The 21,675-nt window shown below is 40.7% G+C and overlaps 1 protein-coding gene across 2 annotated transcripts in view; it reads right to left on the bottom strand.

The window, feature by feature from the left end:
- ANKRD13A (ankyrin repeat domain 13A) overlaps nt 1–21,675 on the bottom strand; it is a 93,075-nt gene that overhangs the window by 10,143 nt on the left and 61,257 nt on the right. For both annotated transcript variants that reach the window (XM_033954903.1, XM_033954904.1), the window contains exons 9-13: nt 18,178–18,239; nt 14,954–15,084; nt 10,395–10,552; nt 7,978–8,100; nt 4,893–5,053 (exon numbers count right to left, since the gene is read on the bottom strand). In XM_033954903.1, coding sequence (XP_033810794.1) covers nt 4,893–5,053; nt 7,978–8,100; nt 10,395–10,552; nt 14,954–15,084; nt 18,178–18,239 — 635 coding nt within the window. The remainder of the gene's footprint in view (nt 1–4,892; nt 5,054–7,977; nt 8,101–10,394; nt 10,553–14,953; nt 15,085–18,177; nt 18,240–21,675) is intronic.

The raw sequence follows: 21,675 nt of genomic DNA, 5'->3' as shown, positions 1-21,675 counted from the left end.
CGCACATGTGCCAGGAAAAGCAATGCGCACATGTGCAGGGAAAAGCAACAAAGTCATCATCATCTTCGGGTCTCATCGCATATCTTCTCATCAGGTCAACATGGAAAGCGTGAGGATAAGAACCACCATCCATAATGTCATTCGCTATTATAGCACAAAACACGCGTGGCTCACAAACGCCTATAATTCATGGGCTTTTGAATTTTGTAATTTTTTTTAATGTCAAATTTTATCATGAGCCACAGCCAGAAACTGATGCCTGAGATGCAATTTTCACAGTACTGGCACCTCCGGAGCAGTCAGTGATTTTTGGCCGCAAAAACCCATCACCATGCTTGTGGATGATAATTGCTCGGAGTGCTCCTTTGAATAATGATGAGCCCATTTTACTACCATTTTAATATTAATGACCTCGTTGTACTACATTTGCATGGCAGAGTTGGAGACTGCTAGAAAGCTCGGAAAAGATTGCGGTGAGCCATTTTGATAATCGGCTGCAAAAACACATGCACACTAAACCAGCTGGAACAAGTTTAGCAATCATCGTTAAGGGCCTAAGTTTTCAGAATCTGCCTCCAAGTCTGTTGGTGCTCACAAGAATCACAATGGTCTAAGCTTTCCAGGCTTCCAGGAGGGCAGCAACGAGTGTAAGCATAGGCTGACTCAGTCACTCAACTTTCTATATACTACTCGTAGTACTGCCAGAGCACTAAGGTCTGTGGGGAGGGATGAGAATGAAAAAATTGGAGATCTGTGGGGTGAAAGCTGTTGAATCAGATCAGATCCAATGAAGGGAAGAGGAAGGGGGAGGGATTATTTAAAAAAGAATGGTTAACAAGACTAAGAATGCTATAATGCCCCTGCATCGCTCCATGGTGCGACCTCATCTGGAGTATTGCGTTCAATTCTGGTCTTCTTATCTCAAGAAAGATATAGTGGTGCTAGAAAAGGTTTAAAGAAGAGCAACCAAGATGGTAAAGGGAATGGAACTCCTCTCGTATGAGGAAAGACTAAAACGGTTAAGGCTCTTCAGCTTGGAAAAGAGATGGTTGAAGTCGGGCAGCTGCGGGACTGCCTGTCCCGATGGTAAGAGTGCTAAACAGCACTAGCGACAGGCTCCCTCGGCGGCTGGACCGCTTTTTAAAGGAGCTGAGAGGGTCCTTTTTAGAATCCTTTAAAAAGCGGTCCAGCCGCGGTACGCGGCCCGCGGTTGCGAGCCCCGGGTCGCGAGCTGAAGGGGCGTGGCTAAAGGGGCTTGCCCCTTTTGAGCCCCTTCGGAGCCTAAGAGGAGCAGGGAGCAGGACTACTGATTCTTCAGCATGGGTAAGAGGAAAGCCAAAGCAATACCATCTGCTGGAACAACAGGCCCGATGGATCGCCATCTTGTGGTTCCTGTCTTACCTCCTGTTGAGGAACAGGTAACTTTTAATATTCAAGCTGTCTCCTTATCTTCTGGGGAACCAACACCACCTCCTCAACCATCTTATTCCCCAAGGTTAGAAGAATCTCCTTCCCCTTTTAAGGAAGGAATAACTTCTTCTTCCCCTCAATCATTGTTATTATCTGGTCTGGAGGTTTCAGGACAATCCTTGGGGCAAGCTAAAGAACTAACCCCAGTGCAGATGATTACTGGGCCAAGCTCGGACGTTCTCCCCAAGGATAAAGTGATCACTTTAAATGATGTTTGGCTTAGCATTAACAGAATAGAGTCATCTTTACAAAAAACCGTTTTGAACTTATGTCAATTTTCATCTGATGTAACTGTGAAAATTAAAGAACAAAATAATAAAATTGGAGAAACAGCTGTAAAGGTTGAAAAGTTAGATCAGGCAGTAGGTAATTTACAAGCTAGTGCTGTTTCTAATATAAAGGATAGTATGATGTTACATACTAAATTAGAGAAAATGGAAAATGCTATTAGAGTGAAGAATCTTCGTTTGTTAAATTTTCCCATCACACATTACCTTTCTTCAATGGAACTCTTGAAAATGTATTTGAGGGAGATATTACATTATAATAAAGTGGAGACCTTTGAGGTCGATAATTTATATTACATTTCAAGAGATTCCAAAGAAAAGGTAGAGGAAGGTGGAATGGATAGAATAGTATCACCTGAGAGTTTGAATGTATCACAGTTTTTGGAGTCATCTAAGGACATAATTGAGAAACGAGCAACACTTCTCGTGACCTTCAAGACAGAGCTTGAGAAACAAGATATCTTGAAATTATATTTCCTGAAAAAGCAAGAGATGTTTTGTGGTCAACGAGTGATAATTTTTCCAGATGTCTCTAGACAAACCCAGTTTAAGAGGAAACAGTTCCTTCAGCTAAAACCAAAGGTTTTGGCAGTCGGAGCTACTTTCTTTTTAAAATTTCCATGTAAATGCCTGATCTCATATGGAAGTGATAAATATGTGTTTTTTGATCCAGCCCAGGTGGAAGATTTTATTAAAGAGAAACCTTTGTTGAAAGTTTAATTTCTTATATTTAGTTTATTTTTGGAGGATGATGTATAATACATATAATAGCCATTTGCCTGTTCCTAGATAGTAGATAGAAAGATTTGCTTTGATGTTGTTATTTGTACTGGCGATCAGCTTTAATGTGGACTAGGATACGGTTGAATTAGTTTTCTTATATATTATGTTAATTCCCGGTTGGGAATTTACATTTTGTATTTTTTTATGTTCATTCATGTATGTTTGTTACAAAGATATTGTAATGAATAATCCAATAAATAAAGAATTCAAAAAAAAAAAAAAGGAAAAGAGATGGTTGAGGGGAGATAGGATTGAAGTCTACAAAACGCAACCAAAAGTCCAACAGGTCAAAAACCCACAGGTGTCAAACAGCAAAGAAGACAATGGGAACGGACAATGAACACTCCAAAAGAGACAGCAGTATGAAGAAATGTCTTATTTATTTCCATCTGGGATGTACAGTAACATGGACCCACCACAGTACTGTGTTTTGGCGAACATAAGCGTCTGTATCAGGGGTCACTGTGATAAGGGATCCACAGATCAAAATAATTCCTTTGTTAATGCGTGAATCTGAGCCGACAAAGCACAATGGGGTTTTTTTATTTTATAATTTTTATTCATTTTACAACTTACATCAAGTGTATCAAGAAATAACATTTGAATTGAAAAACATCACTTGAATTACTTGTATTACTATTATTATCATCAACTGACATTCATGAAAGTTAACTTCCCCTCCCATCCCTATCACATCAAAAATATTCATTTATATTATATTATAGAATATACATTCTATTAATATATAAAAAAAGCACAATGTTAAGTACGTCAGGAAACTTGTTTCAACATACTGATTCAACACAACATAGATCGTTTCCATCTATTTTATTCAACACGTTACACAGATTGATTGTATTCAATAACTTTTATATTATTTCTGGTTGATGGGCGCCGTTCCTTCCCCACTTTTTCATTGTCCCTAGCCAAGGACTTGCATTGCCATGATTGGACCCAAATTAGAAGGGGATATTAAAGGTCTGGGAAAAATTGCTTATTTGCAAAATGAATGCTGAGGCACTGGATCCCAATTCTGGTTCCGAGTGAGCTGGAAGTCTGGATGGAATGAGCAACATCAGGAAATATAGAAATTTTACCCCCTAAGAAAATCAGAACTCTTAACTCTAAATACTGTATTAACAAAGTACCGGTAAGACGCATTTATCTTGAAAGAACACAAAAGTCAGCACAAAATACGAGTTGTAACTATAACTTCTTCAGTTGATTTCTCCAATATGCCAGTCAAGTCCAAGCTATCGGAAGATTCATGCACCACAGGTTTTAGATATAGGAGCTAAGTTCCAATTGCAATATCCTTGTAAATGTGTGATTTTTATGGATATACTCCTATATCTTTTATGAATCTTCTCAGCTACAGAACTCTTTGAAGGAGAAAGGTTTAGTTGTTAATGGAGTTTAGCTCACACTCAGTGGGTCATTTTAGGATTCCAGTCTCTGCTTGCTATTTTTCTCTTGGATTGCCTTATTCATTCCACCATCTTCCTCTGGTCATTGCGATGCCTTGCTTTCATCCCAGTTGTGGACTATATATGAGCTATCCGATTTTGTGTTAGTTATCTTTTTTTATTTTTACTTTATTGCACATTTTTGGAAGCTCTGTATTCCTAATCAAAGTTATCTTTGTTTTTTTTGTTTTTTTTTATTATGAAGATAATACATCAAACAAATAAGAAAACTACTGCTCTTCCAGCTCAAAACTATCTTATCTTGACACTTTTCCTTCAGAAGCAAAGCTCAGAAAATTTTCACACTTAAAAAAACACCCGAAAAATCCTTCAATAGATTTAATTGCTATTCAAACAAATAGAAATAGAACAAAACCTGCAGGCAACATCTGGCTTAACTTTTTTACAATCTTAGCCCCCTTTTACAAAACCACCGGTCGGTGCTCTGATGGTCATAGAGTTCCTATGAGCACTGGAAGGGCCGGGGCTCGCTGGTTGAGCTGCTGCCTCTGCACCCAGCGATTGAGAGATCAAATCCCAGTGCTGCTCCTTGTGACCCTGGGCAAGTCAATTAATCCTCCAGTGCCCACAGCTTTGAATGGCAAAGCCACAAAAAGGCGGTATACAAGGCCCCTTTCCCTTTTGTGCGGTTTTGTAAAAGGGGGGATTAATTTGTTTTAATAAAATAAGAGGTTTATACAGGGTTTTGTCAATACACTGATGTTTTGCTGCAGAACCAGAAAAATAAAAACTAATGCCATAAGATTCTCAGGAATTAAATGATCTTAAATAAAACCTCTTTTTCAGACTACCTATAAGGTCAGAACCCAAATATCCAGAAATTGGGACCAGAACAGCACATGAGCAGCAATGCTGCAGGGCTTACCGGGCTCCCGTGGCACTCCAGCAAACTCTGCTGGATGGCGAACTGCATGATTTCATCTTCATCGTCTCGGATGTGTACCCCTCTTCCATTCTCTTGAACGTAGTAGGATGGAGGGATCTCAAACACAGACTGGTCCACCCGAAACTCTGCAACAGCACAAGCTGAGAAAATGGCCAATATCAGCGTCAACAGGCCACCAGTCAGACCACATAAGAGTGTTGACTTTCCATCCCATCTGACTGAAATTCAAACAAGCTGCATCTCATTCACACACAGCATATAATGCTCACAGTACCCCACCTAGGGGCAAAGTTCAGAGGTTGTTTTATTCTGCAGACCTGGCAAGCAATTTTCAAAGAACTACATGTAATTTTTCTGCTGAAAACTTGTTTCCAATAGTACTTGATGAGAAAAGTACCAATATTTATTTACTTACTCAATTTTTTAGCCCGTCCTCTCAAAGGAGCTCAGAATGGGTTACATATAATGTACCTGGGGCAGTGAAGGATTAAGTGACTTGCCCAGGGTCACAAAATGCAGTGCAGGGTTTGAACCCACAACCTCAGGGTGCCAAGACTGTAGCTCTAACCACTACGCCACACTCTCCTAACACAATCTCCTTTTAGAGCAGGTGGAAAAAAGAGTGGCCATACGGATATGAACTACCATTCTGTAAGTGTACTTTACTCCCAAAGACCTAATCATGCCTTGGAATATCCTCCTTTAAATGTTATGAACCCGTTCTGAGGAAAGCCATTAATTTTATTCAGACACATGGCTTTGAGATGTGATCTCATAATGCCGACGATCTAACTTAGGTTTTACATCTGGGTACTGGTGTCCAGATTAGGTTGTCAGCACCCAGAGATCAATGCTTTCCTTTGCTTTAAATATAAAATCTCAGAGGTGTCCTCAGGCTATGTCAGCCCTTGGGTTCTTTTCCTTCTGGATGAAGACAGAGGGCGTAAATGGTCATTTTCTATACAACTGATGTCAAGACACCATAATTCATAAAGACTAAAACTGGGCTACCTTACTACTGGCATTTCTTATTCAAACCAGCAAATCTCTCCCCTAAAACCACATTTTTTTTTTCCCAATTCTTTATTCATTTTAAAATCAAACAAGTGCACATAAATATATCATACATTGATTCCAATATAGCACTTTAAAATCTAACACATAAAATCTAATAGACCATTAATGATAAAAACCCTACCCACCCACCCTTCATCAGTTATTCTATATAAAATATATTATACTATTATTATAAACATAATTATAAAATTTCCTCCCTAAATCCTCCCTCCCCCCCCCCCCCCGAGTGTGCATATAATAAATCTAAAAAAGGAAGAAAAATGATGCCTATTCATTACAATACTTTTCCAATGGCCCCCAAATCTTTACGATGCTGGCACTGTAATCTGGAACCAGGGACATTGGATCATCTACTTTATTACTGTCCCTGTATTAAGTTATTTTGGAATTCAATTTGGACTCAGGTAAATTCTCTATTGGAAAACCATGTTGCGCTTTCTTATGATACGGTTTTATTTGGAATGGTTATGAGAAAAAAGAGTCAAATATCAGCACACAACAATAAACTTTTATTAATTATGAAGGGTTTCTATTCAACATATTACCAATAACTGGAAAAATTACAATAATCTTACTTACACATTCTGGTGGAATTCGTTATGTCATATTTTTAAGATGGAAAGAGCAATAACGTTGCAAAAAGGGAATTATAATAACTAAAACCGCATTTTAATCTCTCAAGGATGCTACTACCACATCCTATCGAAGCGTGCTGCGTCATCGTGACATCATCTCAAAAACCTGCAGCAATTTCAAGGCTGGCAAAAATTAAAGAGACATACACAACTTATTGAGGTAAGCCAGAAAAAAATTTAAATTGACAAAAATCAACAAAAAAACATCCAAAAAGTTCATTCAAAGTCCAAATAAGTTAAAGAGATATTGTCAGAGCATTAAAAAAAAAAAAAAAAAGTTGACCACTGAATGTTGGAGTTCAAGCCAGTTAAATAAGAACATAAGAATTGCCACTGCTGGGTCAGACCAGTGGTCAATCGTGACCAGCAGTCCGCTCCCGTGGCGGCCCTTAGGTCAAAGACCAGTGCCCTGAGTCTAGCCTTACCTGCGTACGTTCTGGTTCAGCAGGAACTTATCTAACTTTGTCTTGAATCCCTGGAGGGTGTTTTCCCCTATAACAGCCTCCGGAAGAGCGTGCCAGTTTTCTACCACTCTCTGGGTGAAGAAGAACTTCCTTATGTTTGAACGGAATCCATCTCCTTTTCACTTTATAGAGTGCCCTCTCGTTGCCTCTACCTTTTGAGAGGGTGAACAACCTGTCCTTATCTACTAAGTCTATTCCCTTCATTATCTTGAATGTTTCGATCATGTCCCCTCTCAGTCTCCTCTTTTCAAGGGAGAAGAGGCCCAGTTTCTCTAATCTCTCGCTGTACAGCAACTCCTCCAGCCCCTTAACCATGCACAGACTGTACCCAGTGTAACCACCGGTTATGCTGTCTTGACATAAGTAGCCCCATTGCAAATTCTCTACATGTTTAGATGTCTCCCCAGACTCTGTCTTTCCTCTCTGCCCTGTAGAGAAGTGTGTGTGTGTGTCTCTCTATGTGTGTCTCTTGATTTTTCAAGCAGTTGGTACTATAAGATAACATCATTCACAGGAATCTAATCTAAAGCAAGATTTTTGAATTGTTTTAATATCATTTGATTCAAGGTGATTTACATCAGAAAGAAAACATAATAATTCTATGGGAAGATACAATTCTTTGGATAAAAAGATATCCTTACAATTGTTTAGATAAAAATACTAACTTTACATCCTGTTTATTTAGATCACATCCTGTTAACCACTTAGGTAAAAGCGGTCTAGAAATTTGAGAAATAAATAAATAAATTTAGAAATAAAGTAGAAAAGCGAACAACTCAGTCTAGTTGATCCCCACTCCAGAAACGCGGTCCTGGATTAGGATTTCAGACTTGTGGAATGAACTGTGAAAGCAAAGGACACAGAGGTTCTATAAAGGTTAAAAATTACCTTCATTTGTTTTGCCATCTACTGCTCCTTCAGTAGTCTGTGATGAAGCCTCCTCTGTTGTACTGCAGGCATTGACGTTTCCAAAGGTTATCCGAGCATTCAGCACGTGAAACAAAGGAATTTCTGGAAGCAGAAGGTAAATGTAGTATCGTTATCATAGAAGGATGGTAGAATATGTGGGAAGTTCAAAGAAATCGGAACCTATTAGTTTCAAATGTAATTTTCAAGTTTATTAAAAATTTGATGTACGCGCAATGTCAGATACTTCAGTGCATATGACAATTTAAAATTAGGAGACAAACAATAAAACAACTTTATACAAAGTTACATACAGTGTATACGTACAAATATTTACCAGTACAAAAGAGAAGGAGAGTGAACTACAATCTTTATAGAAAATAGAGTTACATTTAGGAAAAAAACGACTGGAGGGTAAAAATAATCTTGAAAGCATGGCTAAGGCTGGAGAAGGTAAAGAAGATTGCGACCTATATGTAAAGTCTGATTAAAATTAGGTATTAGAGCATATGCATTAATGATAGATGAATTATGCTTTCTATGTCTCAACTGCATCCTTACACAAGTAACTTTTTAAAGAGCTTTTAAATTTTCCTAGTGAGGATTCACCACGTAAGTAAATTGGTAGGTTAAGAACATAAGAAGTTGCCTCCGCTGAGGCAGACCAGAGGTCCATCTCGCCCAGCGGTCTGCTCCCGCGGCGGCCCATCAGGCCTATTGCCTGATCAGTGGTCCCTGACTATTCCTATAACTTGCCTCTCACTCCTATCCCTATAACCTACCTCTACTCCTATCTGTACCCCTCAATCCCTTTGTCCTCTAGGAACCTATCCAAACCTTCTTTGAAGCCCAGGTTGTTCCAGATCTGGGGTGCTATAACCGAAAAGATAGTAGATCTCCTAGTACCTATTACTTTTAAAGAGGGGATAGTCTGCAATACTAAGTGGAGTACAGGCAGTCCTTGAGTTACAGACGCCTGACTTAAGTATGATTCATAATTAAGAATGCAGTTGTGGCTTCATTTGATTTCACTGAGCAGTATTTCCGGTGGCCTAGACTCCTACCCTTCTCTTGTAGCAGATTCAGGAATGATGCCTGGCCACATTCAGAACAGTGTGTGGTTGTGCATGCTGTACCTTAGAGGGAACACTGCAGTAGGGTCAGTTGACCTTTTTGTCAGCTGGGAGCAGAGGTAAGCAGCAAGAATCTTAAAATCTATAAGTTCTCAGCTGCATACAAATCTGACTTAAGAACAGCTTTAAAAACGTAACTCGTTCTTAACCCGGGGACTGCCTGTACAATAAACATATGAGAAATGAAGTCGCATATAAGACAAAACAACAATGCAATACATAAGACAAAGTAGCAACATGTAAAACAATCTATCAGATCCCATCATGACTTGACCAACACATATACAAACCACTTAAAAGCCACCAAAAAACAGTACCACTCCAAATTATCACATTTACATCAACAACCCACACTGTGGCGGAGAGTAAGGGACGCGTATAGCTTGTCCTTAGTCCTCAACCTGCACCAGCTGTGCGATCCTGGAGTGGCCATGCGAGATTGCATATCCCAAATAAAAATTCTTAAAAGCCAAAATAAAGTGTGAACTTTCTTTTATTTCCCCTCAGGGTAACTTAGCAAGTAAAGAGTTTATTCAGGTGCATTTTGCACGGCTCCAAACCTCAGTCCCCCCAAATCTCCAACTTCACATTCAAACTGCAGCCAGCTTAATCAGTTCATCATAGCCAACTGCTTCCAAACTAGCAGTCCAAACACAGTTCAAAAATTACTCTGGCTCCTTGCCAGCCCTTGATTAAACAAGTCTTGTAATTCACAAACCGACAGTCTGAAAACAATTCCAGACACTGTGTATTCAAACACTACGGCTTCTTGCCAATCTTTGCTTCAGCAAAACTTTCCTGGATGGCCTGCTCTGGGCTCCCAAAGTCCAGCCCCTTTGGGTTACAGGCTTGGCTCTGCACTGAGAAAGTGGGTGGCTTTTAGTTCCCTCTCATCTCTCTCAGGTGACGTAGCCACTATCTTAAACTACAGGATATTCCTTTACTAAAACATTTTTCTACTGCACTGTGCACATAACACAATCTCTCTCACCTCTTACACTGAATTTTATCAGCTAACCACTGAACCTTAGCTATATCTCTGGGTTCAGTGTGTGAAGGGGCTATCCTACCAAAAGATCGGGTTCCCTCCCGAATCCCCCTCTAGTGAGGGTTAAATCAAACTTCTGGATTCTGTTCTCATGACTTGGCACTGCTTAGCAATGGAAAGCAAGCATTTCCACACGTTTCTTTGGTCAGCATGGGCACAAACAGGAGTACAACAACAAGCCACTACAGCTCTAAGCATAACCAACTAGTAAACTGTACCGATTTTAACTGGAAAGCCTGGAGGAAACTGTAGAGTGATGAAATCTCGAAGATGGGCAAAATGAGTGCTTGTCCTGGCCATGAGGTCAATAACTGGAGTGACCCGTTCCACGAGGGAAAGCGGGAAATCTTCACACATCCATAATGTTGCTTTGAATCTGGAATATTTTGAGAAACAAAAACGATTAAAGAATAGAGCATTAATGTTGGATGGAAAAGGTCAAATCACTTACCCCCCTCTTCTACTAAACCGCGCTAGTGGGTTTAGCACGGGGAGTTGCGCTGAACGGCCCCGCCTTATGAGCTTATGACTTCTTATGAGCATCGGGAGCAGCTTGGGTCATTCAGCGCAGCTCCTAGCGCAGTTTAGTAGAAGAGGCCCTTAAGCAGGCTTTTACAAAGCTGCGGTAGAGGTTTCTCCCATGAGTCGACCAGGTAAATGCTCCAACGCTCATAGAATTTTTATGAGAGTCGCAGCATTGACCCTGCTGGCCCACTTAGAAATTGGCTTTTAATATGTATTTTCACTTGATGTAAGAAATGAAAAGGAATAAAGATTTACAAAAAAAAAAAAAAGAAATCTCTACCACGGCTTTGTAAAAGGAGCCCTTAATATTCAAAATTTCAATAGACTCGTAAATTTAAGGGCATTAAAAGTGAGTAGTAACAGAGATTTAGGGCAGGGATAAAGTTAGTAGCTTAGCACAGATTCCCGGTGCTGGGCTCATAAATTGCACTTAGAAATCGAGGCAAATGAATGGCAGGCCTAAATTTACAACTTTAAGCTCCTAAATTAAGATGATTAATTTTCAGTTAAAAACAAACAAACAAAAATCAGTCTCATAGTCAGTCAACGGTGATCAGCATTTTCCTGTCTGCCACCATCATTATATCTGGAAATTCAATGTCAGGCCATGCCTAGGCTATGGCATTAAAATTCTGGGTATATGGAGCCAGTGAAAACACAGACGGTTAAGTGTGATATTAAGTACTTAACCAGCTATGGCAAAACACAAAGATAAAAGGGGGCCTAAATGCAATTCTATCACACTGTGTTAGGGGTTTGTTTTTGTTTTTTTAAATCGCTGGCCGTGGCGGTAAAAGCTCTGGCACTCAAAGGAATTCTATGAATATCGGAGCTTTTACCGCTGCGGCCGGCAATAAAAATCCCTAATGGGGCGTGATAAAAGAGGGCCTTAATGCGGTCCTCTTTATGCAGTTATCTTAATGCGTAAAGAGGACCTTAATGCGGTCCGCTTTACGCAGTTAAGTGCTGAAAATTGGCAGTTAGCTGGCCAAGTACTGGCTCTGCTCCTGGAATGCCCACAAAATAGCCAGTTTTGGTTTGGGCGGTAACCAGGCATTTTCAGCGGCACGATCCAGTTAAATGCCTTGCACAGGCTATTTAAATTGTTTTGAATATCTGGCCAATAAAGGGCGATGCTATAAACTGGTGCTAAGGTTTAGGCACCCCAATGCCATGCACCTACCCCCCAAATTCCATGAAGTGCGCCTAAAGTTAGGCACCTACATCGGCGCACCTAGTCGATGTAGGTGCCCGTCTTAATTAATAGGCTAAATTGGCGCCGATAATCGGAGCTCAACACCTTTTAATTGGCACTGTGGAGTTAATTGGAGTTTGGGCACCTAACTTGGTAAGCGTGATTCTAGAACACTTAGGCGCTTAGTGCAATGTGTATATGTTAAAAGTGGGCATGGTTAGGGGGTGGACTGTGGGCATGTTTTTGAGTTAGGCACCTGTTTTTGAGTTAGGAGCTACTGGGCGCCTAACTTAGGTGCAGGCATTTAGGCCAAGAAAACCTTGGCACAAATAAGGTACATCTAAATGTTAGAATGCTTAGAGCAGGGATCTCAAAGTCCCTCCGTGAGGGCTGCAATCCAGTCAGGATTTCCCCAATGAATATGCATGAGATTTATGTGCACGCACTGCTTTCAATGCATATTCATTGGGGAAATCCTGAAAACCTGACTGGATTGCGGCCCTCAAGGAGGGACTTTGAGACCACTGGCTTAGAGCTACCCAAGCACGGTTAGGCGGTGCTAAGGGTGATTCTATAATGCAGTGTATCTCAAACTGTGCGCCGAGGCACACTAGCGTGCCTCCTGAGATTCCAAGTGTGTCGTGGCACACTGAGGAAGAGAGGCGAATGCCAGCGCTGCCCGATTCGCCGAAAGCTTGCATGTTTCCCCCTTCTCTCTAGCGTCCTCCGGCTTCCCCCCTGGCCTCCCGGTCTCACCTTTAAAGCTAATTATAGCAGCCTGCAGAGGATCGCCGGTACATAAAATGATTTTATTTTCAATATAGTGATTGAAATGTGTCAGTTTTGAGAATTTATATCTACTGTGTATGTTGTGTGTATATGAAAAATGAATGGAAAAAATTGCATTACAATTAGTAAAGGGGATGGGATCTGGGGCAGAGCTTGGGTGGGTCTAGGGAGGTCTGTGGTTGGGGTACTCAGCTGATATTTGTTAGACTTACAGAATTGGGTTTATTTTAGGTGGCCTAAGGTCCGATTCTATACAGGACGCCCGTTGGCTTCTGAGACCGGGTGTCCTATACAGAATCCGGCCCTCCATATACTTTTTTTTTTTCTTTCACACACCTCTTAAGGAGGTTGGCCATTGCAACTAAATATAATCTATGTACATGCATCCCTGAAAGTTCTAGTTTCCTTTCTCTGTCATAATTCTATTTAATTAGTTTCTTTCTATTACTTTATTACTTTGATATGTACGCTTTGTTTTTAACAGTATGATATTGAGAGTTTTTATGTATTCTTGTTAGAAGCTTTATATCTCATTTCCGCTATCTTTATTTTCCTATCTACTACTTGCTAATTTATTTGTCCTTGGTACTTTAGTTAGATTGTGAGCCTTCGGGACAGTAAGGGAATTTCAAAGTACCCATTCTTTATTTATTTATCTTATTTTATTGTATCCTTTATTGTATATTTAATGTATATTTCTCTTTAAACCGCTTAGAACTTAACGGATTTAGCGGTATATAAGAAATAAATAACATAACATAACATAACATAATTTCGGTTGAAGTAGTTTGAGAAAAGGATTTGTCTTTATCCCATTCTTGAATTTTCTGGTGTTCTTTTTCAGCTTTAATTACTTTGGTCTTAGTACCCCCTAAGTCTAACAAATATCAACTGAGTACCCCAACCACAGACCTCCCTAGACCCACCCAAGCTCTGCCCCAGATCCCATCCCCTTTACTAATTGTAATGAAATTTTTCCCATTCATTTTTCATAGAAGTAGTTGAGAAACACTGCTGTAGGCAATCAGCTGGCACCAGTGCCTCTCCTTCACTCCGGCCCTTTTCCCTGCTGGCACCCCCTACTGGTGTCTCAGGGCTGATCTGGAGGCCCTCTGCACATGTGCGGCCGGCGACGTGTTGATGTCGGGCATACGCGTGATGTCATCACGGCGACATCCGCGCACTTCTGGATGCCTCAAGCCATGTGCTCCGGCTCGAGAAAAGTTTGAGAGACGCTGCAATAATGGGTGCCTATCTTTTCTAGAATCGCGCTTAGCACGTTACTCTGCGCCACTTTTTTTAGGCGACATATATAGAATCGAGGCCTTAGGGTCGGATTCTGTAACCGGCGCCCAAGTTGGTGGCCGCCTTAAAAGCTAGGGTTTTCCAGGCATACATTTCAGCCGCCTATCTTGGTGGGATTCGCGGCTGGGTAGCCACTTCAGCCCGCCTAACGCCACTTCCGGCTTTGGCCAGGCCTACTTTGGCGTTCCATGGCCTAAAGCGGCTACCTAGCTGCGAGTCCAGTGGCCATTTCAGCCGCCTTTTATTTAGGCGTCTGTAGGCGCTTCAATACTGCTGTTTCTGTCTGCATTTTTCAATTACTTAGGTATCGGCAGGGCGCCTACCGATGCCTAAATTTAAGCACTAGTTATAGAATTTCCTCCTTAGTGCCAATTCTACAACGGCATCTTGGGGCCAAGATTCTGTTAAAGAATGCCAGCATAAGTCAACACTGGCGCACCTAAAGTTAAGCACCGCTATGTCTAGTCAATGGCAGTCGTAAATGTTGCCACCTAAGTGTGCATACCCTATAGTATTCTATAAAGTACACGCCTATCTCAGAGACATGTCCGAGAGCCATCCAGACTCCACCCACATTCACGCCCCCCTCTCACTTAAGGGCTAAACAATTTTGGCCCATATGTTATGGAACTGCATCCAGCACTTAGGTGTGTAAATGTCAATTAGGGCCTCCAATCACACAGGTAAGAGCTACTATCCTATAACTTATACACACAGTTGTGTATTTTTAGGCACCAAGTTATAGAATTGCCACCTTAGGCTCTTAAGTTCGGCTGAAAATAGGGCAGAAACTTAGGAGCCCAGCTTCTTTTGTAATAAACAAAATCTCTCCCTTCCACACAATAATACTAATAGACATCCAACAGAAAGCTAGAGGACCCCACGTGCAACAAGTCCACCAGCTTCAAGTCAAACGATAAGAACTTTCTCAGGAAACGAAAGGAAGACTTCACAGGCTCCTACTTCTGGGTTCTAATCGTCAATTCTTTTGGTCTTCCGATGTCCCTGTTCTTCAGGTCAAAGTCTTTATTAAAATATTCCTCTGGAGTGATAGCTGTTGGGTTGTTCATTGTTGCAAACTGTGTCATGTGGTCCTACAAACAAAGAGGTAAGGACATAAAATGAAAAATATCCGTGGACCTCAATGCTATGGTGTCACCACCTCAAGGCAAATATGTTTATTAATTATACTAATTTTTGATACAATCATTCAAGATGATGTACAAAGCAAGTAGAAGAATAAGGACAGAAACTAAGAATCATAAACCTGGGCAAATGTTTTCAAACCTTTTCTGAAACACAATCTGGAAAATAAATGTATTCTAATGCTTAGGCCCAACCATCCTAAAAATCCTCTTCCTCCATTTCACCTGACTGTTCATCCCTACCCCAGAGTCACTAACAAACCAGATCTCAAATCTGGTTTGGAGTATAAGGACGTAGAAGCTCCCTCAGATACTGCGGCTTAGAATTAATTATTAATACCCTTGTTGTTAGGTGCCATCTACTCGTGCTCAAGTCCTAGCAATATCAAGTTAAACAATAATAATTTAGATAGCAATAATTTAAAATAATGTCTATCTCACAGGAAGCCAATGAGATTGAAAAACCAAAGCGTAGGCACTCTCCCATCTTCTTTCCTTAAAGGAACCCAACCACAATATCTGGTTTCAGATTATTGACACCTGTTTTACAAACAGGACCAGAACCAAGACACCTACTGGGGAATGCACAAAAGTCAGTGATCGTCGCTAAACCTGTTTTCACAGCTTTAGTGACAATCGCCGATAACTGATCGACTCACAAAACGGTCCACTGTGTGTTTTCCCCCTCAATCACCCATTATCCGATCCATGCAAATTAGCTAAAACCCCATGCAAAATAGCCAAGCGATTGCTGCACTAACATCGCTTGGCTATTATGCATCAGGGTTTGTTTGTTTTTTCTTTTTTTTTCAATGGCACAAAATATCTGTTCCATAAATGTGCCACCACCCCAACCACTGTCCCCCACCGCGAACCCAAAACTAATGTCAGGAGGGATGTCCAATCCCTCCTGCCACTGGATGCCTCCCTATCCCACTCTAAACCCAAAATAAATGGCAGGAGAGGCCCCCCACCCCCGAACCTGCCCCATACCTTTTAAAAATGTTGAAAGCCGATCTCAGGCTCCTGCTTCTCTGGCAAGGCCCATATAAATGACAGGCCTTCTCCTCCTCGGTGCATCATTGTATGCACGGGGAGGAGCTAAAGGCCCCGATTGGTTCAGATGCCTAAGGTCCCTCCCAAGGGCTTTAGCTGTCTAAGTCAATCAGGCCTTAGGCACCTCCCTCTAAATCCAGGATACTGAGGGAAGAACCTAAAGCCCTGAAACCAATCAGGGGAGACTATTCCATGCATCTACTACCACCTAACATGAGAAATCAGCAGAAGGAACCTGGAGTCTAAAGGTCTTCATTTATCAGGACAATATTCAGAAATGCTCACATTGTGGTCAGCAGCGACAACTACATAGGTGTTTTTTTATGTTTTAATCCACCTCCCTTACAAAGATGTCTAGTTACTTATATGACTACATGGACAAAAGTTATCAATTTTTTAAAAAGGGGTATAGAGAGGGGCATTTAAGGACTATCCAAAATATTATTTAATTCTAATATTTCTATTAGTTATCTGTTTAAGAGGCAGTATTCAGTGGACTGATAACTTACATTTAAGTGGTGCCACACTTAAACAGATGTCTTATCCATAAAAATTTAGCTGTTGGTTTCCCACATAAATAAAAATCCATATAATAATTAACTTTCGGGTTCATTAACAAAGCTGTGCTGCCAAGCAGCGTGTGATAAATGCCAAGCCACCCGTTCTACGAGGGTCATTCCATAAATAATACACACTAATTTTTTTAATTTGCATGTTTTATTTTTTTTCAAGTATTTCTTTACAATCCTTCAATATAGTCTCCCTGCTTTGCAATGACCAAGTCCCAATGTCCAGGAGGCTTTATTATTTCATCCAAGACACCATTTTTGTTCAGTTGCCGAATGGCTCAGGTACCAACGGAAGAAAGCTCTTCCAGAGATGCAAAACGATGTCCATGCATAGGTTGTTTCAACTTTGGAAAAGGTCAAGGTCTGGTGGACTCATGTCTGGACTGTAGGGAGCATGAGGTAACACCTCCCAGCCATATTCACGTAGTTTTTCAATGACGACATTCCCTATGTGCGGGCGAGCGTTGTCGCGAAGAATGAGTGGCCCAGCCAAGAGCAACTGAGGTTGAGTTTTGTGCATTTTTCTGCGCATTTTCTGCAAAGACTCACGATAATACACTGTTGTGACACTTCTTCCACATGATCTTTGTCTGTGATAATGACGCCTTCATGATCATAAGCAAAAATCATCATGTTTTGACTTTCGATTGAGCTCGTTGAAATTTTTTTGGTTGTGGGGATGATGGAACTCTCCACTCATCATTGAAAAACTACGCAAATATGGCTGGGAGGTGTTACCTCATCCTCTCTATAGTCCAGACATGAGTCCACCAGACTTTGACCTTTTTTCAAATTGAAACAACCTATGCGTAGACATCGTTTTGCATCTCTGGAAGAGCTTTCCTTCCGCCGTTACCCGAGTCATTCGGCAACTGAACAAAAACGGTGTCTTGAATGGAATAATGAAGCTTCCACGATGTTGGGACTCGGTCATTGCAAAGCAGGGAGACTATATTGAAGGATTGTAAAGAAATACTTGAAAAAAAATAAACCATGTAAATTAAAAAAAATAGTGCGTAGTATGAAATGACCCTCGTATTCCTATGGGTGGCTTGTCATTTAGGTGTGCTTCTTAGCAGCGCAGCTTTGTAAGAGCCCGTATTTATTTGGTGGCTACCATTCTGAAAATTGACTTCTGTGTTTTTCTAAACTGGAAGCTGGATATCCCATGTTCCTATCCACCAAGTTACTTTTACTGGTCATTGGTGACCAGCTTTTCATTTTATATTGAACAAAATCATTTTTTTAACATTATTTCTAATTCTTTTTTATATAAAATGATTCCTATCTATCAATAAGAAAAAAAAAATGAAAAGTCAATGCATTTCTGAAATAATTTTCAGCTTAATCTAGCACTGTGTTATGAAATGCAAAACGTTCTTAATTTTCAGTACATTCAGAATAGGAATTTACTCACCCCCTGAGGGCCAAAATGATGCTCTACTGATCCCAGCAAGGATTCCAGTATGTTCCTGTCAGCTGATCAACCAAAGATTTTAATTAGTTATCATCAGCGGCAGTGAGAGTCCTAATAACTGTACTGGTCCAGGGACCAAATATATTTAATTTCCAAAAATTAAATTAAGAATTGGTTCCAGATATGCAGCTCAGCCAAAGAGAGCTTTATTTGATTCCCAATGCAGCTCCTTGTGACTCTGGACAAGTCACTTAACCCTCCATTGCCCTAGGTACAAAATAAAAACCAGTATATAATATGTAAACCACTTTGATTGTAACTATAAAAAGGTAGTACAGGTTCACAATCCTTCATCCAAAATGTTCGGAACCAGAGACATTTCAGATTTTAGAATTTTTCAGGTTTTGGTATGTGTTGTCACCAGTGGCCACAGCGATTCATATTCGTTGCCTGCAGCAGTATTGCGGGCTTCTTTCTGCCGCCTCCTGCCTTGCTGACATCACGTCCTCTTTCCTTTCTGGCTGGATGTGACAGAAAGAAAGCGAGGGGCCGCAGAAGACAATAAATATGAATCATTGCAGCTACCAGGAACACCTCAGAGGTACACCAGTGTGAGATAAGATGAAAAAAAAACCTGAACTATCATCATCATAGAGTGAAGTCTTTGATGCTTTTGACTAATGAACCCGTTATTCTTTTCTCATTGACCCCCTTAGTCCTTTTGTTTTTCTCCCATATACGTTCTCTTTCCTGTATTTATTGTAGTTCTCCCCCCTCTCCTGCTCGTTCTTATTACGTTTATTTTGTGTTTTGTGCTAGTTGAGTAAAATTTGTTTCTTTATCGTTGATGTTTTTAATTTGTTCTTACCCTTATTTTACTGTTGTAAATGCTTAGGGCTCCTTTTACAAAGGTACGCTAGCGTTTTTAGCAGGCGGTAGTTTTTTGGCTATAGCGTGTGCTAATCTTGTGCATGCGCTAAAAACGTAAGCGCACCTTCGTAAAAGGAGCCCTTAGTATTTGAAAGGCGTTCAATCAAATTTACAATAATCTTGGAAGATACTTTGGGGCCAGGTTTCACTTTTGATGCTTAAAAGGAAGCTTTTTTTTTTTTGTACAAATTAGTAATGCAACAATGTTACCCCAAAAATGTGGGTTTTTGGAGATTTTTGGGTGTTTTTTTTTAAATTTTGGATAAAGGATCTTCTACCTGTAAAGCAAGTCTCATCTCCATCCCCTTTTCTTACCCAATGTACTGTATGCAGTAAATAGTATGTAACATTGTCAGCAAGGATGCAATGTTCTAGAATCTAGATTCAATAAATGGCACTCAAAAATCATTGCCGAAAAAAAAATGGGGGCTATTATTCTATATTATAATTGGGAGCCGCAGGAGCAGAGACTTTGTCCGTACTTGGTCTCCTTATTTGGACATTTTGCATCCCAGGAGTCGTAGTCACATTTTGAACAGACTGCAGCTGTATCCTACTCCACCTGTTTGACCTTGGTTCCCCTTTCTTTTTTTTTGGACTTGGGGAGAGGGGGGGAGGGTTTGCTTGGAGGGGGGGTCTTCTGGGGGGGGGGATTGGAGGAAGGGGTGCCTTTGTAACCCAGGAGGACATCAGAGTCCAGTCCTCTTGGGAGGGGGGGTCCCTTTCTTGTATACTTTTATATGTCTTGTCTGCCATTTTGCATTTGTTGGTTTGTGGTTCTTTCTTGTTAATAAAAACAGATTTCAATTGAATTGCATCCTTTCTATATACGACATCCAAATTTGGGTATCAGGACCTACCACTACTGAAACCAAGTGTAATTCCCAGTGCTCAAATTGGGTGCACATCTCCGATATTCTATGTCATGTTCTCTAGTTCTTGTATTCCTCCAACTCCCACTAAGTGGGCCAAAACAGATAACAAAAGAATAAAGAATGCAACAGAATATTCAACAAAATGACAAAATCCAAATAGCACCAAAAGGTTTCACAAAGGACATGAAGCAGCAAAACAACAAAAAGATTGTTGAACAGAAAAATCGGACATGTTAGTATGTAATTTAATAAGCATCCAAATCACTTAAAAACATCCACAAAGGGTGTTTACAATCACAAGTGACTCACAAGATAAAAACCAAATAATGTATAAAACACAAATGACCCAACATGGGCCGTGTTTCGTCAAAATAAAAATGTCTTCCTTAAGGGTCTTATAAAGGTCCTTGGCTATCTTAAATATGAAAAAAAAAACCTCCATAAAAGTCACAATAATCCAAGTAATAGAGGCTTGTGTGTTGTGCTGTTTGTTTGTAGCTTCTCAATGACTTGGATTTTTTGTGACTTTTAGGTGTGAGGGGAGTATATTTAAACACGACCCATGTTGGGTTACTTGTATTTTATACATTATTTGGTTTTTATCTTGTGGGTCACTTGTGACTGTATACTAGTGCTGCCCGATTCAGGGAAAACTTTTTCGATTCAATTTGGCCTATTGAATTGATTTTTCGATTTGATTCACTTTTCCCGCCCAATAGGGCATTTTTTCCAAACGGCCTGGCAGGTTTATTTTGTAGCCTCTTCATCCATCTCAGCCCCCTTTGCCCTCTCCAGCCCCATGCCATCGCTGTAGTGTAAACAAAATAAACAAAAAAGACTTTTCCTCTCTCTTAGGTCCTAGCTCACACTCGCTGTCTAACACCAGCTCTGGCAGGAAACATTTCAAATCTGACAAATTGTAATCACAAAACAGAAAATAAAATTATTTTTACTACCTTTTGTTGTCTGGTCATTTTATTATTCAAATCATGTTGGCCTCATGCTCTTCTGTTAACTCACTCAACAGGATCTCCTGCCCATTTGCCATTTTCTTCTTTCTCCAAGCTCACCATCCATCTTCCATCTCCGTACTTTCTCTTCCATTGCCATATCTAACATTTCTGTTTCTTTCCCACTGCCTACCATCACTCGCTCTCTCCCTGACTTGGGCCCTGGATCAAATCTCTCTATTCCCCTCCATGCAGCATCTCTCCCTTCCTCCCTTCCATTAACATGTGCACTATTTCTTTCTCCCCATGCACTATCTATCCCTGCCCTCTACCCTATGTCCCAACATTTCTCCCTTTCTCTTCTCCATACATGTCTCCTTCCCCTCCACCATATACAGGATATCTCCCGCTCACTTCTTTCTACCTCTCTAGCATATCTCCCTTCCTCTCCTCCATCCCATCTCCACTAATTCTTCCTCTCTCCCATGTGCAGCAGCTTTCCTCCCTCCCATCCCCCAGTGCAGAAGCTTTCCATCCCTCCTATTGATCTGTGCAGCACCTCCCGACCAACCCCCTTGGGCCTCCAAAGTAGCAGTAGCAGTGGTGGTGACCTGATTGGCAGAAGCAGCGCGATGAACAGGCTTCTCATGGCCTGTCTATTAGGGCTTCCCTCTGCAGTGACGTGGCAGAGGGAAGGATGACAACTCTTTCCAAAGGAGCTCTCCCATTCCTATCGTGATTCC

The sequence above is a fragment of the Geotrypetes seraphini genome, chromosome 8, assembly GCF_902459505.1.
Source record: "Geotrypetes seraphini chromosome 8, aGeoSer1.1, whole genome shotgun sequence".
Classification (NCBI taxonomy): domain Eukaryota; kingdom Metazoa; phylum Chordata; class Amphibia; order Gymnophiona; family Dermophiidae; genus Geotrypetes; species Geotrypetes seraphini.
The sequence above is the reverse complement of the archived record's forward strand: the minus strand, read 5'-3'. Positions and strand labels throughout refer to the sequence as shown.